Source organism: Embiotoca jacksoni, unplaced genomic scaffold (genome assembly GCF_022577435.1).
Source record: "Embiotoca jacksoni isolate LCO1_2020_lvr unplaced genomic scaffold, fEmbJac1.0.p SCAF_4, whole genome shotgun sequence".
Classification (NCBI taxonomy): Eukaryota; Metazoa; Chordata; class Actinopteri; family Embiotocidae; genus Embiotoca; species Embiotoca jacksoni.
This window is the reverse complement of record NW_027185392.1, coordinates 5,732,986-5,751,315: the sequence shown is the minus strand read 5'-3', so window position 1 is coordinate 5,751,315 and position 18,330 is coordinate 5,732,986. Positions and strand designations below refer to the sequence as shown.

General features: G+C 40.2%; 1 protein-coding gene across 1 annotated transcript in view; it reads left to right on the top strand.

Moving 5' to 3' along the window:
- The window catches only part of ctnna2 (catenin (cadherin-associated protein), alpha 2), a 307,282-nt gene that overhangs the window by 257,893 nt on the left and 31,059 nt on the right, over positions 1-18,330 (top strand). The window contains exons 10-12 of the mRNA XM_069167248.1: positions 9,502-9,594; positions 11,561-11,717; positions 12,728-12,928. Coding sequence (XP_069023349.1) covers positions 9,502-9,594; positions 11,561-11,717; positions 12,728-12,928 — 451 coding nt within the window. The remainder of the gene's footprint in view (positions 1-9,501; positions 9,595-11,560; positions 11,718-12,727; positions 12,929-18,330) is intronic.

Here is an 18,330-nt window from a genome sequence, read left to right as displayed (position 1 = left end):
ATGTTGGATTCATGTTAATGTCTATTTAAAGACATTTAAATTTGTTGAAAAAAAATATGAAAAATTGTCTAATCAACCAAAAATGTCATTACCCCCTGTTGAAGACCTCAGCTCTAGATTAACTGAGAACCCAGTCTTGTGTGATATGGGGTGCTAATTTTCCAATCCATGAAAGGCCTACGACTAAGGTAAACACCTAACATCACAAACATGCTCATTAACAAAAGTTTTAGATCGAGAATAATTACAATTTATATGAGTCTCACCTAATAACTGTTTTTTGGAATACTTAATTTTCCACCAGAAACATTACTACCTTAAGAAAGAAAGCTCCCCTTTTAATATTGTAGCTACTGCAGGAGACGTGCATGCTGCATCCTTTAATGTCTTGAGAATGGGCTGGATTTTGGCACTGTCACTTGGGTTTTACTGGCGATTTACCTTTAAGTTGTTGAGAGAGTAGCAATTGCTGTCTAAGTCCAGGCACTCTGTCATGGATACCAGTGTTTGACAGAAACTATCAAGCACTAAAATCTCACTCTGCCTTGGTAGTTAGGCGTCAGCAGGTCTGCTAATAGTACTCAATGTGAATCTATCACGCTGAAGATATTTCCTAATAATTTTGACTGAAAGTGGGATGCATCTGTTATACCTGATTTAGACAGCAACCAATGTCGTGCCACCAATAAGCATACCGTTCTTTACAGGATGGTGGGTTAAACATTTCAATTCCCCTGAAACAGTTTTTAAATAGCTTCTGTTGCAGAGGGACTGTGGAATGTACAGATAGATTAAAAGAAACAACCCAGAGGTCCATTTTCATAATTATGTTTTGGTGCCAAGCCCGACTGCTTGGCTAGCACTCCTGGAAAGGGAGGGAGGGAGAGAGTAAGAGAAAGCAAAGAGAAATCAATACTTCAGTTGAAACAGCCCTATAGCTGTGTTTTTTTTTTGTGGGTTTTTTTTTTTTTTTGGAGGGGTGGAGGAAGGAGAGGACCTGTGAGAGCATCAGTCTGGCCCCTGTGGCTACAGTACCAGCTTGAGCAAAAGGTAAAAGATGTTGTAAGATGAACAAACTCCTGCACGACCTACCTGCCAGACACAACTTTGTGACTGTATAGGTGGTACTGAGCACCCCACCCACCAACCCCCAAATGTGCTTGTAGCAAAACAAAGAGAGATCCGTCTACCCAGCCTCGGCTCCTCAAGACTCCAGTACAACAAAGCAGCAAGGCACCGAGGGCAGTAGGAAGTGTGAGTAGTTGCCCCCTGCCAAAGGGAAAGTGAGTCAGCCATTTGTTCTCCTCTCTCTTCCCTCTTTAATGCCCTGTCATTCACAGCAATGTGAACAAGATAATCCAATATCCAGGAGCTGTACAGTACGGCACTCATCTACAGCATGTGCAGACACATGATTTGATTTGTTTATATTGCTTTCAATTACCTCTTGTGTCCCCTGTTGAGCTCAATAAAATTTTATATTGAGGATATTTATCAGTGGGTGCCCATCCTCTCTTCCTCTGGCCTTCTTCATTAAGGTATTAACATTTAAATATATATAAATCACATTTTGAAGCCTCTGCGTATTGGTCACTAAAGAAGCCACTGGTCCCTGCAAACAGATGGCTAGCATCTTCTTTTGTATTACATCAGGTGCCTCTACTCTCCATGCAACTGGTGTGTGTATGTACCTCTGCAGCCAGGTGCATGTGTCTGTACTTGTCTGAATTGTGTTGCCGTATCCTTGGGTCTGTGACATGTATGATCCTAACCTCTCCCTGCTGACAGCCCTGGGTCACTTTACGGGCTCTCTGTAGCAAATTATCCTATTTATCGAGAATCCAGCGATGGCATTAGCAGGAATACTCGAACCTCAGCTGCGGCTCCCACAGAAACAACCACTGTAAATCACGCCTTTCATACAAGCTCGGTCATGGTTGTCAAGGAGACCGTGATGTGATTGTGAAGGCTATTCTCTTTTCTTCAGGATTTGACCACAGCTTTCATTCAAAATCACATAGACTCACGAGACGAGAAAATAAAAGAACAGAAAGGAAAAATGTTTAACTGCAATGTTGTTTTCTTGGTAACAGAAAAAAGACGTCTAAAATTCTTCTTCTATACTGTTTCTTTGAGTACAATTCCCCATCAGCTTCTACTAGTGTTGAGTCGGGTAAAAGGAAATACAACAAGGTTTCCTTTCAGTTTCCTTCCAATAGCCAGTTAAACTCAGTCCTTACTGTTGGGAAGAAATTATCTATCCCCTCTGTGAGTTGTTTATTTTCCATTTCCACAGTGCATATTTAGGTTCCCATGGTAACAATTCAATACATTTTTACTTCTTAAAGGTGTTGTTAAGGTAGTCAAGGTAAGAGGGTGTCATACAATAGACCGTTGTCACAGAAATGCTAGAAATAAGGCATCCAGGATGAGTAGGGTTCCCAACATGGAGCCATATTCTATAAAAGTGTGTATCGAGTATGGCATCATTGAAGTCATCATGAAGTGACAAAAGCTTTTTTTGTGAGCTTGGAAATTCTGAGTGTGACGCGTCTGGGATGAAAGTCAGCGTTTTTTTTAATTTACCAGTAGATCTACGTTCCACCTCACATCTATGGTCATCAGCCTTGGGTATTGACCGTAAGATTGAAATCGTTAATAAAAATGGCTGTAATGAGTTTCCTCTGCAGAGTGGGTGGGCTCAGCCTGAGAGGACGGTTAAAGAGCTCCGACATCCGGGACAAGCTCGGAGCAGAGCAGCTGCTCCTTGGCGTTGAAAGGAGCCAGTTGAGGTGGTTCGGGCACATGATTGGATGCCCCCATGGGCACCTTCCATTGGAAGTTTCCGGTCCCTGCCTGTCTTACAATAGTAATTATATTGAGCATTCCAACTATGTTATTTATGTATTTGATCTTAAGTTTAAGTTCCGTTTTTGTTTTGTTTTGATTTCAGTGAGCAGTAAGTCTTGTTATATTATTTTATTTTTAAGTTAATTATTGATCATACAATGAAAGGGCCAAAACATGAATACAAGGTCTTACTCAATCACAAACACGAGGACATAAACTGCTAGAGCACAGCAGCACTCGGTTAACAGTAGTGCTGTCAAAAGACAAGCTTAATCATCTCTCACACTGAAGAGTAGCATTAAACACATTATAGGGTAATTAATGTGCAAGTATTTTTTTCAGTGAAAAAAGTCATGGCATGTAGCTCTAATCAGTAAGTGGACCTTCTCATTTCCGTCGTACCGTCAGTGTGCATCAACATCTCAGTCACATGCGCCTGTACATGTTCCTGTTGCATGTTTGGTCAAAGGACATGTGTCCAGTTATTGGAACTGACCTGGCAGCAGCTTTGTTAAGAATTCATTGACCGGTTGGACTCGGGTCATTGAACTTCCATGTTGCTATCAAGGGGTCTCTATGGTTGTCTTAACGTTGGTCAGTTACAGTTCAGCAGCACAGATTATGATACAGCTGGGGGGTATTATTGCAATAATAGAGACATTTCAGCATTTTTACTGCAATGTATTTAATATATATTTAATATTTAGGTAGTTTGTTTATCACTTTTTATTTAAATGTTTTTTTTAAATTACATTTTAAACTGTTTATTGAGCCTCAGCTGTTATATACAATCCAGTTGTTTGCATAACAGCAATGCATCTCATATAGAGGTGGCCTTGTAATAAGTAATAGGTGCTGTCATCTTGTATATACTATATATTCTCATCTTTGTTTGAAGTCTACAGGGAGATAAAAATGTCCCCAACCCACACTGTCTTTTTAATCCGCTGGATCTAATGCAGAGGTGCATTCCTGATTGTTCAGTAGTGGACGTATTCTATTACTCTGGAGTATTATTAAGAAGCTACTTTATCACAAAGATTTAGTTTAGAAATTGTGACTTTATTTTTTGCGTATATTCTTGCATTTGTGTGTCAACTGAACCAGTGCTCTGCAGGGAAGACAGTTTATGGAGGAGGGTGGAACTGTATCCCAGTCAGCCACATATTAGTGGACCTGTCACTTAGTAAACAGTGACTTAAGCTCATTTCCATTCTGAGTTAGGAAGTGTAGCGAGAACTCCTAAGTGCATTAGAGTCACTCGCAATTTAGGTCCACTTTGTCTTTTAGTCAAGGGTGCGTGGGGAGACAGAAAAAGGTAGCAGAGTAGAAATTAAACAGCAATCTGGAGTGAAAGTGACAGTAGACAGATTGATTCTTTGTTTTTTTAATTTGATTTTCTATACATATTGCCAAATTAAGTATGTAATATCTTATTCAAATGGCATTTCCTGTTTGTGTTACTTCCAATGAATACGCGTAAGAAAACAGTAAATTGGTTTTCATGTCAGATTTGTTTGTCTGACCATTAGAAGTCCACTAATGGAGAACTGCCGTCAATGAAACAAGATCCAGGTGTATGGCCGGCATCACAACCATTATCATGCGGAACATGCATGGAAATCTAGCGCGTTTGTTCTTGTTATTTCACACTTTTCTTTTTTAATTTGCCGCAAGATCTGGCATTCCTTTTGATGTTGTTGCAAGCCCAGTGGGCATTCTTCCTGAGGCAATATTCACCTCACTCCTTAATAGGGATTGATTTTCAGAGGCATGGTTCGTAGTCAGTCACAGCAGGTTGTCAACTCCTGCTGCTTGATATCCCATGTAGACTTGAACCTCACGCAACCTTGACAGCGTGTCATGCACCTTAACCTGTTTCTGTCACCTCTGGTCCATACGCTGTATGTACAGTCATCACCACTGGGAGCCGACAGCTCGTGACTAAATCAAATAGAAGTACTCCTGCAATAGCAGGCCTCTGATTGTTTGACAGTCTGCATACTGTATTCTCCTGCTATGTGTTTTGCTCCATCTATGTTGACAGACTGATTTATTTACTGTGTGTGTGTGTGTGTGTGTGTGTGTGTGTGTGTGTGTGTGTGTGTGTGTGTGTGTGTGTGTGTGTGTGTGTCAGTGCTCAAATGTGTGCATAAATGGTAGAGAGACAGAAAATGCAATGACAAATTCTTGCGGTTTTTGCATTTAGTCCTTGTAGATTGACGAACACCACCCCCACAAATGCCAGATATCAGATGAATAGAACAAAGGACCTCATTCACTAATATCTTATGACGATTTGTTCTTAAGAAAAGTCTTAAAGTCTATGTCATATTCATGACATTTTCCAAATACGCAGATTTGTTCGTACCTGCGTTCTTATATTGATGGATTCGTCATTGATCCTCATTTGCATAGACAAAGTCCCTGCCAATGCCCATAAAAGGACATGAGACTCCAGTGCTGTGTGCACACGGAATCACAGAAATTGAGGTAGAAAGGAAAAGGTGAGAGAACGTAAATAATGACAGTCTGTTGTCCAGTCCTTGGACTTTTAATGTAGTGCCTATTCAAATCCATTATGCTTCGTATAGTAATGAAAAAACTATTAAAATTAGTCATTATAAAGAATATTATTGTTGAATAAATATTATATTAGCCCATTGTACGGCTGTAGAATTGAAGAAAATGCAAATTATTTGGCACAAACATGACACCACTAAAATGTGTGCTTTTGAGTTGGCGAAGACTTTGTTCTTACTTAAGATCAAATCCCAAATAAGAAAATATTAGTAAATGGCAGAATCTTTAAGTGGGTTTTAAGAAGAAATGTCTTCTTGAGAAAGTTTGCTGAATGAGGCCCAAAGTTATTTGGTTCTTACATCACTGGTAGTAACTTCAAATGTCACCACCACTGATTGCTTCGTTCACTGTCATTCTTCTCCTTTGCAAGTCCGCTTCCTGCTTCTTTGTCAGGCAAAGCTGTTATGATCGGCACCTCGGCTAACACCTGCTTTTTTGGTCATTTCTTTCCTGGAAGGGGAATTAGTGGCGGTAGCTGCTGGAAATGGTTGTAGAAATACTATGGTTTAGGGGGACTGCTGGTGACAAGGAGAGTGTTCTGATTCATCTTCCCTGCTCTTTGGCATAGCCACTGAGAAAAATGTCTGCTCTCTGTAGAACGATCAGAAATTCTAAAAATAAAGAATCTGAAACGCAATTTGTCAAAAAGTTTTACACATTTTATGAGGGGGTAGGGAAAAAAAAGAGAACATTCACGAGATTAATATGGAGATCAACTGATTATGTGCATTGTATGCAGTCAGTACTACTAATATGTTATTTAATGTATTACCATCTTTACTGCTGTCTGACCATAGATTTGAGGCCCTATGTAACAACCCCCTGGCCTCAAATAATGAAAAAAAATTGACACTATCAGAAGCATTTCCAGTTACTCAGCTCAATTTAGGTGATTTAGATAGCGTGCATGAGAATGCCTGTCTCTCCAACTGCCATGGAAACCTTCATCAAATTAGAATTGAAGTGATTATCCAGGGCAGAGCAAAAGGACAAAATCGATAGTTCTTTGTTTGAGGCTAAAATGAAGAATGGGCGTTCGGTATGCAGGGATCTCTCTGTTGCTCCCTTTCTCTCTCAACACACACACACACACACACACACACACACACACACACACACACACACACACACACACACACACACACACACACACACACAATCACGCACACTCACACACATGCCTCTTTGAATTGCGTATTCTGTTCCACAATCTTTGACCGTATCAGCATTAGGCTTGCATGGTGTAGTCTCAAACCGTCTGTCTTGGTTTTTCCCTTCCCTGTTTAGAATGGAAAAAAAAACAAAGCCTCAAAGGAAAAGCACTTCCTTAGATAATTGCAATTAGTAGTTTTGGCTGGATTTTGCAGCGTTGGCCCTGGCCTAGCTCTCTGTGTTGGTTAAGAGGGAGTGGGAGTGGGAGTGGGCCTGTCGGGCATGTTTCCAGCCTCCAGAAAGCCCTCTGCCCCTCTGCCTCACATGTGCTCACTGCAGCAGTCAGAGGGCTGAGCAGAACTACAGATAGGAAACTATGTCAGTGAGTAACGGCAGAGAGGAGAGGCTTGCTTTATGTTGATCAGGTACTCCAATTACTCTGTAATTATTAAAAGTGCCACACTTTTGTCCTATTTCTTGGCAGTCTGTTAATTCAGAGCCACAGTGGATGGCGCTTTGTCAAGGAAAATTTCCGCTTAATTGCAGTATTAGTTTACAAATTTACACCGAGTTGTGTGAGAACAAAAATATACCGCTACATATAGGAGTAGGTTTATTCACCATGTTACAATAACGTGTGCATTTAGGGAGGGGGAGTTTTACTTACTGATAAAAAGGAAAAGCAAGCAAGTGACTTCCACCAATTTTAGTCCACTGTAGTAAAATGAAACTATAACTGAATGTTTAACAGTAATGGTTTAGAAATACCCATTCTTTTCTTTTCTATTTCTTTTAGTATAAATGCTGACTTTCAAATTTGCATTGCCAACAGAGGAGGTAAGGAGAAACTTGCAGAAATGTCACAAAATCAGGTTCCAGGATATTCGATGTATAGTTGATAATAAGGTAAAACAGTAAGTGAATGGAGGGAACTTAAATTATGCTTTGTACGGTTCTCAAACAAATCCTCTACCAACAGCCACTCACATTTATGTGAAACATAGACACTCAATCACACTCTGTCTTTCTCTCTCTCTCAAACACACACACACACACACACACACACACACACACACACACACACACACACACACACACACACACACACTATTTAAACACATACACACCCTGCTTCACATAAAGGACTGTAATCCATCAATGTGCTCATTGCTGTCATGAGTAAAGAGACAGAGCTCTAAGCAAGAGTCCTCGAACACAAATTTGATTTACCTCAATTTGCCTCAAACAGTGACATGTGAGCACCAGAAGTGCTAATACAAACTGGCACCTTTTGCTGCCAACAGGCATGTGTCCATTTAGCTCAGTTTCAAAGCCTGTGCTCGTGCTGAAATCTGATTTGTTTAGGGATGGTATTGGATTATAAAGAGTTTGAAGTTATGAAAATTAACTGAAAGACAGCGATACTGTGGAGAAATGTAATGACTTCATGTGTAACCACAGCAGACTGTGTGTGTGTACGTTATAGAGAAACAGTGAGAGATGTGGTTTAATTTTTCCCACCTTTTTAAAGCTATTTAACGAAGTTATATGGTATACTGCATGTAAACAACAAATCACGCAATGTTCAAATGCGATCAAGCATGTACAATTAGTTAAAAACTAGTGAACTGTAGACATTTTTTTTAGTTTAGTTCCAGTATTGCACCTCTTTACCAACTTGACAAACCGTTGAAACACTGACTGGGTTAATCTGCTGTATCTGTTAAAGGACTCACGTGGAAAAATGTCATGAAGAAGCTGTATCTTGATAAAAAAAAAAAAAAAAAAAGACAGACATAAATCAAACCAAGGCTTGTTTCATACATAAAAACCATCTGGCATCTTAATTATACAATAAAGCACCTCTCTGCACCACCAAGCCCCATAATGATTTAGGCATGCTGGTCATGCATCACAGCCATGCTGGAAAATGCCAAACTAATGAGTTCAGCTCTCTGTCTACATATCATGTGAACCTGGCCAGTTATGATCTGAATGAATTCAGTTATCTTGCCGCAACTGAATGCTATATTTTAACCTTGTCGTGTCACTCACCTACCTCACAAGCATTCTTTACCCGCACGCCCTTTGTAGTAATTTTACTGTTGTAATTTAGAAGTCTGCAATGTGCCTGTAGAAAAGAAAAAAAAAACATATCCCCACACACAAACTTTCGGGACAAACGAAACATCTGGAGTATCTCATGTGCCGCCCATTTACAGACTTTGTTGCACCATCTGTCCGGCACAGAAAAATTAAAATGCCCCCACTGTCATGTGATCTAAGACTGGGTAACTCATGCAGTTAACACACGTTTGTGAGCATGAGGGGCCAAACAATTGAGCGGGCCCCAACCTCTGGTAGATTGTTTTCCTGCCAACAATAATTTATTAAGAAAAATTCCCCTTCATAAATAGAGAAATCACAGAGTTAAACACATGAAAGGATAGGTTAATAACACCACTCACATGCCCAAAAGGGAAATATTTTGTTTTTTCCCCCTGTAATTGTTACTTCCATCATACTGGCTGTGAAAAGATCCAGGAAGACAGTCCCTATGAAAAACAGCCAGTAAAATTATAATAGAGGAGAGGAGAGACAAAATCCTCTGTCCTCATTCTGTGCAAAGTTGCATTCTAACCTTGTGAACCTGCCATGAGTCACAGTTACACAAAACCACTTGCTTAGATATAAGAGTTGCAGTCTTTTTAGTACATAAGTCCCTCTTTGTGGTAGTGTTGCCTTGCTGAACTGTAGAGGGAATAGTAACACAAACAGGAAGTTTCATACTCGCAATTGTGGCCTGTAATATTTTGAAGATACTCACTTGGGAGAGGGGAAAACATTTTAGTGCTCTTGACCTTCAGATTCAGGTTATAACAATTGTGCCTCTTTTTTTTTGCTATCTCTATTTAGGTGGCCAACCTGGCTTGCTCCATCTCCAACAATGAAGAAGGGGTGAAGTTGGTACGAATGGCTGCCACCCAAATTGACAGCCTATGTCCACAGGTGAGAACTTCAAAAACACACTTTCATCCCATTATAAAGCACCTTTTACAATAGCAGTTGTCAACATATTTAGTTATTTGTGAGCTCTTCTAAATTGAACTCTAAGGAACATCTTTTGAGGTTTGTTTTAGGTAGTGGAATATCTAGAAATGGCAGAGAAAGAATCACAGTTGGCAGAAAGGGAGGAATAGCAATGAAAAATGTGTAGGAGGACATTGTAGTACTCTATCTCAGAATGCAACCAAAGGAGAATGTTAAAATCGATCCATTGTTTCCAAGGTTAGCGGTAGGTCTTATTCACACAGGACCAAACATCGTAGAGAAGAACAGAGACGGAGAACGGAGGCTGAATTGAATATTTAGGATCTAATATGCAGGCTCCTGCTGAGACCTACTAACTTAAAAAACTTAGGGAGGAATGGTCTCCTGATACCTCTTGGCAATGCTCAGCACAGACAGATTAAAAAAGCATAATAGACACAGCCTTTGTGACTGGGGAGGCAGAAACAAAGAGGAAGAGGAGGAACAAAGAGAGATATTTCCATCTGTTCTGAGTAGAGTTAACCTAAGTCTCTTATTTTTACACATGCAAACACACACACACACACACCCAGCGACTGCCATGTCCAGATCTCTTACCCTATTCCATTATTTTAACTCAAACTAAATCTTAAAGAGCACAAAGTGAAAAGGAAGAAGCAGGAAAAAAAAAAATCCTTGAACTTGTGGTTGAAGTACACATGCCAGCTGTCATAGTGATATGATTAATGCTGCCTGTTCTTAAGTACAAGTCTGTTAATGTGAAGAGTCTCAGCAGGATGTTGCTAATCCCACAAAAAACACACAAAAAACACAAGCAACACCAAAACGTAGAGACACAACTTGGACATGTTTGAAAGAGCTATTTCATTTTCATTACTCTTTATTCTTGTGAAGTGTTGCTCTTTTCTTTTTGGCACCTAAATGTTCTTACTTACACAGACCAGGCTTTTGGCCGTTTTTTGAAAAGATAACCTTGTTTGAGCTGTAAAAAAAAGTATATTTTAAAGCAGGTAACACTGAATTAGGTAGCACTGAAATGAGATGAGGGTTTTCATTAATCAAATACTTAAAAAAAAGTTTCACTTTGCATTCATCTGCAGCACACGACTGTCATGCTGTAAATGTCATGTCGTATTCTCCTCTCCTCCTGGCATCTGCACACTCGAGGCCTGACAACCAATCAAAATAAGAAATGAAAAGTTGTGACCATGACACTTACTGTCAGCTAATAAAGACAAAATCCAACAATCAACTGATATATTAACAACTATGTGGTCAGAGTTTGATATACGTGTTTTATTTCTCTGTACAATGAACTTCTGTTTCTGTCTATAAGCTATTTAAACATATGCAGCAGCACAGTTACACTTGGGGTTATGATCCTTCATTAGGAAGAAAATGGGCACTTGGATCAGTCTCACAATCATTATTATAAATACTCAGTAACATCAAATATGCATCAATGTACAGCTGAGAACAAATACCTTTATAAGAAACATTTGCTTAAAACCATGTTACTGAAAAAATGATATGGTCTTTTTTAAGCTAAACTATAGACTGTATATATGACCTCTTTTTAAAAGAGTTGTGTCTTCATTAGGAAAGAATTGGCTTGGATCTGAGAGCCACAGATTGACTAATGCAGGCTCATGATTGGATTTGGTCTTTTCATGGCTTGGTTGACGATAAGAAAAATATAGACCAACGCCAGCGTTATCTTTCAACATACTGTGTATACAGTGTTGTTATCGACACACCTGGTATTGAAAACGTAATTCAAATGGTTTCTGCTTCAAATAGGGCTCACAGAATGAGCTTATTACTGCAGAAAACCTTTTTTTCCCCCCCATACATACACAGATACACGCACAGATGCACACATATGGTACATGTTAACAACGCATTAACCCTTCCTCCATGCCAGGTCATCAACGCTGCACTCACCCTGGCAGCCCGCCCCCAAAGCAAAGTGGCCCAGGACAACATGGACGTTTTCAAGGATCAGTGGGAGAAGCAAGTGCGTATCCTGACCGAGGCTGTAGATGATATCACCTCCGTGGATGATTTCCTTTCCGTGTCAGGTATGAGGCCCCACAGACTCTTCAATATTTTTTTATCAATGTGTTCCTAAAAAGAGCAAAGTTTTGTGAGGGGAAGCTTGTAACATGGAAATATTTATCTGTGGCAGCATGGTGTGAAAATCTATATCACAATTTGGATAAGAACAAATAAGAAATCACAACAATGGCAAAAAATAAATACATAAATTAGTAAAGAAAAGCAGAGAAAAACACAGCAATTCAACAGTGAGGTTGGGAAGCAAAACAATCAGAGAACATTATTCCTTTTTTTGTCAGGAACAGTTCATTAATAAACAGAAAAATGACTGTGAATCAGTTGGAGTGAAGCCTTCAAGCTAATTTTCATCTATTGTTCCTGGAAAGTTTGAAAAACGACAAAAATTATTAGAAAATCACTATTTTCCATCAATATCACAGTCAGACTAATACCCAAACAAGTACCATGCACACCCATCAAATAAATAATGCATGCAACACTACCATGATTAAGTTATAACACTGCACACAGCAGAGATCAATGATCAAGGCAGCAATGAATGCCAGAAGGCAGCTGATATTATAATGTTCACATGTTTGATTGTTGATAAACTGCAGCTTCGACAGGCCAGTTAAAGAACACTAAACATTGGTTTCTATGTCCTGGCAGTAAATATTATTCTTATTATGTTAGAGAATTCTGACAAACTGAAATCATGTGTTTGTTCTGTCCATGAACTATGAAGTACTTTTTATTTAGCTTGAACTGTGGTATGTTTTATCTGTTGTTGTTTTTTTCATTCCTAACAACATGTCACATTTATTCACTTATCATTTATTTGTATGACGAAAAAATACATACAGCTCTTTTCATGGCGAGTGCATGGCAAGAGCATCTTATTCACATTGAGAAAACTTAAACAATTCTCGCAACCATCAGCACATCAAAAACATACTGTAATTATTTCTCCCAACAAGAGAAAGCCATGGCACCTTCCATTTATATTCAATGTCATTCTTTTCTCTCTCCCAAGAGAACCACATCCTTGAGGACGTCAACAAATGCGTAATTGCCTTGCAAGAGGGAGACGTGGACACTCTTGACCGGACTGCTGGGGCTATCCGGGGCCGAGCCGCTCGTGTGGTCCACATCATTAACGCCGAGATGGAAAACTACGAACCCGGGGTCTACACTGAGCGTGTGCTGGAGTCCATCAAGCTCCTGTCTGAGACTGGTGAGTGCACTGTACACATATAGCCCAAGGGGCCCCCCAGTATAATGCATTACAATATTATCATGCATAATGTGTATTGTGAGGATTAATACAGTATCCTTCACCCGTGGACTGTCCCTGCATCAAACATTTTGCTTCAAGCCTTTTGGCAAGTGAAGCTACTTTCATGAGGAGTAGTCCAACACACACACACACACACACACACACACACACACACACACACACACACACACACACACACACACACACTCTTACATTCGCTCCCCAGTCTGGTCAGTGACTTGCAGATACACCTGAATGCCCAGTGTCCCACAGTTTTGATTAGTGTCTTGGCTCCAACACAAACCTCGGACACCACCTGTTCACTCCTCTGCCACTCTCGCCTCTCATCCATTTTTCATCTATTATTTTGTTTCCGCCGCTGCGCAGTGTTCGGGCATATTCTGGGAGACCAGAGTTTATCTCTGTGGCAGGCCAGACGCAGGATGAACACATTTCTCAGGTCCCACCTCAAGTTCCCCAAGATTGGTTCCCCATTAAATTGACAGACTGAGCACTTTTCACAGAATATGGTGTGTAAGGATGCAGCAAGGAGTAGAAAGTAAACTTTTACAGCTGTGTTTAGGGGGATGTTTGGAATGTTTGAGTATTATATTGGCTCAGCATATACTGGATCCAACCTCTGAACATACGGTATGTAGCTTGTGTTTGAGAAGCCACAGTAGGCCACAGGAGTGCCGGGCATGCTAATAGGATGGGCCTTTATCCAGTGGAGGAAAAGCTATTTCTGTTTCATTATCCTTTTAGAATATTTATTTGTGGGCCATATCAAATAGGTAGCCTCATGAAATGAAATCACTGACAATTATAATTGTGTTGATTATACTTGTGTATTATTTTTACTGCAGTTTTATAAACTCTGAGTACATATGTATGTTGACAGTAGCAAGAAGAGGGCAACAACAGGCTGCCAGTCCTGCAGTCTAACAAGCACTTAGTCTACTGCCTGACTCTGGTTGATGAACAGATGTGGCGAGCCCCAAAGTCGCCAAGCAGTAACACCTATTCTGCTTCCAGTTAATAGTTTGCTATTTACAGGAAGCTTGTGACAGTGAGCATGTACATCAGCAGCCAAGTCAAAGGTCCCCCATTGTATAAACTCAGATTTATACAATGTGGACTAGGTGATAAATAAATACTGTGAAAGTTTATTATAACAGAAACTCAGTTCCCGTACATATAAGGTTGTCAGTTACATTCCCGGGTCCTACTGTCCACATGTCAAAGTGTCCTTGGGCAAGACACTGGCAGGCGAGCACCTTGCATGGCAGCTTTGCTGCCTTTGGTGCGTGAATGTGTCTGTCAGTGCTCACAAAACCACGTGCAACTCAGGTGCTGATGTGGATCAAGCAATGAAACTTACTCACGAAGGTTACAGGTTATCTGTGCGCCGTGCAAGTCACGGTGCTGTGCATCGTTTGCGTGCAATAAAAGCAGTCCCGGAACTTTCTGATCCACTTGTATGTGTAAGAAAACACGGATCGGTCATTCCATCGCGCCACTAGCAAGCTACAAGACCGAAGAAAGCCTGTGGTTGTTCCTGGTTGTGCATCACTCAAAGAAGAATCAGTGAAGACCTAGTATGAACTCAGACACTGCTCAGTAGAAAAGATTTGTTGGTTATTTTATTTCCAGGGCAGGTAATTTTTTTTACAATAGCACCCCGCCAACACATAGGTCATTAAAAGATTGAAAAGCAAACTATTCAGTGTCTCTGTGCATTAATGCAAGCTTGTGTTAGGTATATTATTGTGTATTTTGTTTAGAAAAAGTCCAAATCCAAACAAAAAAGCAAGTCTTTTTATTTTTCTGACAAAAACATGGCTTGTTCTGAGAAATAGCTTATTAAATCCCTTGAAAGTGCACCCTAACGTCCTTAAAAATGGCCCACCATGAAAGGTGTAAAGAAAAAAACATAGGATAAAAGGAAAAGAGTCATTTAGCAATTACCCATCCACAGGGGTAAAATCAGACCACAGTCCTTATTTTACACTAGCCACCCCCCCGTGTTCCATTTTTTTTCTCCACTCTTGCCCATCCTTCCCTCCCCCGGTTTCTATCTCTCCCATTAGAGCCCATTTAGCGAGGCGGTATATCTATTGTTTCGCTCATTGCTTTCATCTGCCAGGATAATTGAGAGACACAATCAGCTCCCCTCCCTGCTAGCTGATAAGTCTCAAACAACATTAGGTGAGTCACATGTGTTCACACAGCCATCTGTCTGAGCCCCTGTGCTGGCGCTCAACTCTACCATAATGGACTACTTACAGTACTGGTTATATGGTATCTTAAGCACATTCTGTTCTGTTATTGCATAATTCGGTTTAATTGATTGGGGTAATTAATTGATGAGGTACAGTGGCGATATCTCATGGACACTTAAGGTCAATTTCATGTGACCATAACTTTGTCACACGCTGAGACTATATAATTGTGCTGCTGTTCTATTAATCCTCCGTGGAGCATGGAGCTTGTTTCAAGAGTCAGCAGGACCCAGAAGCATTATGTCAGCATTACTGAGAACAACAAATGAAGAACTGTTGATGTTGCAACATCATATTGATTGCCCACTGATTTTCCTTTACCGTTTATTTATTTTTATTTGTTTAAGTTTACATCATAATGTAAACATTAAAAACCTATTACCTGAAAGTAACTGGAACTGGATACAGTGGCCAACCCTACACTAAGGCAGAAATCAACATTTACCTGAATACAATTTTAATATAGCTTCATTGTGTCTTTATTTTTACTCCACAACATTTCAGAAATTCAGTCAGATTTCAAAATAGGATGATGTTTTACATGCAAAACTCTACAATGATATAATTGATTGGTAAAGTTCAAACATCGCCTCTGGCCATCTGAATTGATTAGTTCAACCACTCGCACAAGAAGATACTGTGCTGAATTTACAATCAATACTGGTACTTGTAAAACGTACACAAGGTTTGACAGTAACTACTTGCATTGATCAACATTAAATCAAATTGTACTAAGAAACATATGCTACAATATATTGGTCTTATCTGTAACTGAGTATTTCATTGATATCATATCATAGTAGGATGATATTTTTCCTGAGACAATAAAAAATAACTCGCTATGCAAAAAAACTGAAACTAGGCACAGTCAAAAATGGGTACATATACTTGCAATTGCAACATGTAACTTCTCCTACCTTGTTGACTGGAAAAGTTGCTACACTATTGACCTGGCTAGTGCTGAATTGGATCAGGCTGGGAACGAAGCTCTGCCTGTGATTGGTTGTTATGTTTGCAGGAGGGTTAAAGTTAGGGTTAGGATTTATGTTAGGGTGCGGGACCAGTTGATTTACAGCCACACTAGTGTAGTCTTTTACAACCAGTGTACAGTTTAGGACATGCGTCCCTCTGGGGGATCCTCTCTAGCACCAACTGTTTTGACCTTTGTATGTAGACCTGCTGATGTGCGCCACCTACAGCAAAGTAATTGCTCAGATTTAGTGTGTTACACAGTCTCCACTTTTCTAGTGTTCTGGCAGATGTTTATATATTTAACATTTTCAGCCAGTAAATGTTTGGAACAGTTTGCCTACTTGAAAGGGGAATGAGTTCACGCTGTTCTTAGAGTCAGTGATGGACTTTAGATGTCCAAAGAACAACAACAGCGGTGGTGGGATGCAAACACAAAAAGAAGCAATATTAGAAAATTACTAGCGTGGGCTCAGTTCTGTTTTTAGTGCTGAATATTTCAACTAAAAACAGAACTGAAGTTTCATGAAGTAATTTAATAAGGATGTAAGGACAGGAGGAAGTAGGTTTACCATGTTGTTGAATTTATAATTGCTGTTCAATATGTACGGTAGCAAGCGATAGAAGTTTTAAATGTAAAACCTCGAAATCCACAATGCTAAGGAAGAAAACATCACATACAGTGAGAAAAAATAACATGCCTGTAGGCGGTGGAAGAGTTAAAACTCCAGAAGCATTGATATTCTTTACCTGTCGGTGTCAATATCGACATCTCAACATTGACCAGTCCAAATTGCTGCTACTACTACACTGCTCTTTTACAGCCAGGTTTGTTAGATGTTTTAAGTTAAAGTGTGAGGCTTTTTAAAAGTAAACTGCAGTTTTACTTCTTCAAATAAAAATCCGATGGAACTTGTAAATTCAAGCACAGCAGCATCTTCACAGATACACAGCAGCAGTGAGCCGGTTGCCTACTTAAAGCAGGACACCTCACATTAAGTAGACAAGAGGATGGGTACACCCACAAGGAGACGATTTTAAAGTGCCTGGTGTCCTGTCTGACTTCACCTTAAAGTCCGGGTCATGATGATGTAGTCTATAGCGATGCAACAAATAGACCAGTCACACAGGTTGCATGGCCTTGGGGAGGCCTTCTCTCTTAAATTTTAACGAGGCCTCCTCTCGATTGCGGGTGCTAATTGAGATATTAAGGCGTGGGGGGGGACCTGCAACCTTGTTACACCGCTCTTTCATTGGCTCTATATTTCTCTTTGATGAAGAGCTGTTGTGTTTCCCCTTCCTGTTTCCCCGGTAGTGGTAGTTGGAGTTTTTAAGGGCTACCATGCACATCTGATCTGAACCATAAAGCACTTATTGATCCTAGTGAACTTTTGCCTCTCTCTTCCCTCAGTCCTCACAGACCTGATGCGTATGGATTTGAACACAGGCAAGGAGAAATCTATAGCTCGGGGAAAGATGATTAAGTGTAGCTGAACAAAGGAAAAGGAGATATAGGAACACACACTTTTTAGAGGGTACTGAGTCCAATTAACTAGACTCTACCAAAAAATCAATAGCTGTCACCAAGGATTTCACTAAGCGATTTGAGCGAGGATTTTAGTGGAACTCATTGATGTAGTCCCCTTTTTTCTCTTTCTCAGTGGTGAGCATGTGTAAAACATTTGCCTGAGAATGTGTGTGTGTGTGTGTGTGTGTGTGTGTGTGTGTGCGTGTGTGTGTGTGTGTGCGTGTGTGTGTGTGTGCGTGTGTGTGTGTGTGTGTGTGTGTGTGTGTGTGTGTGTGTGTGTGTGTGTGTGTGTGTGTGTGTCTTTGAGTTGGCTGTTTGTGTTTTTATTCAATTCCCCCTGTGTTTATGCCAACGGTCCCTCGTGCCAATCATAACCACTCGTCTTTTTTTCTTGACAGCTGCCACACCAGCACGGCGCTCATCACAACTACCTGCCCTTTGACCCCGTCGCAATTTGCCCATTCCTCTCTCTCATATCGAGTGTGGTCAGATTTATGGCTGAGCCAAATACAGGCCGCCAAGGCACACAACTCTTCTCTGTAAAGCTTAGCCATAGATTCCTGACAGGCAGTCCACACATG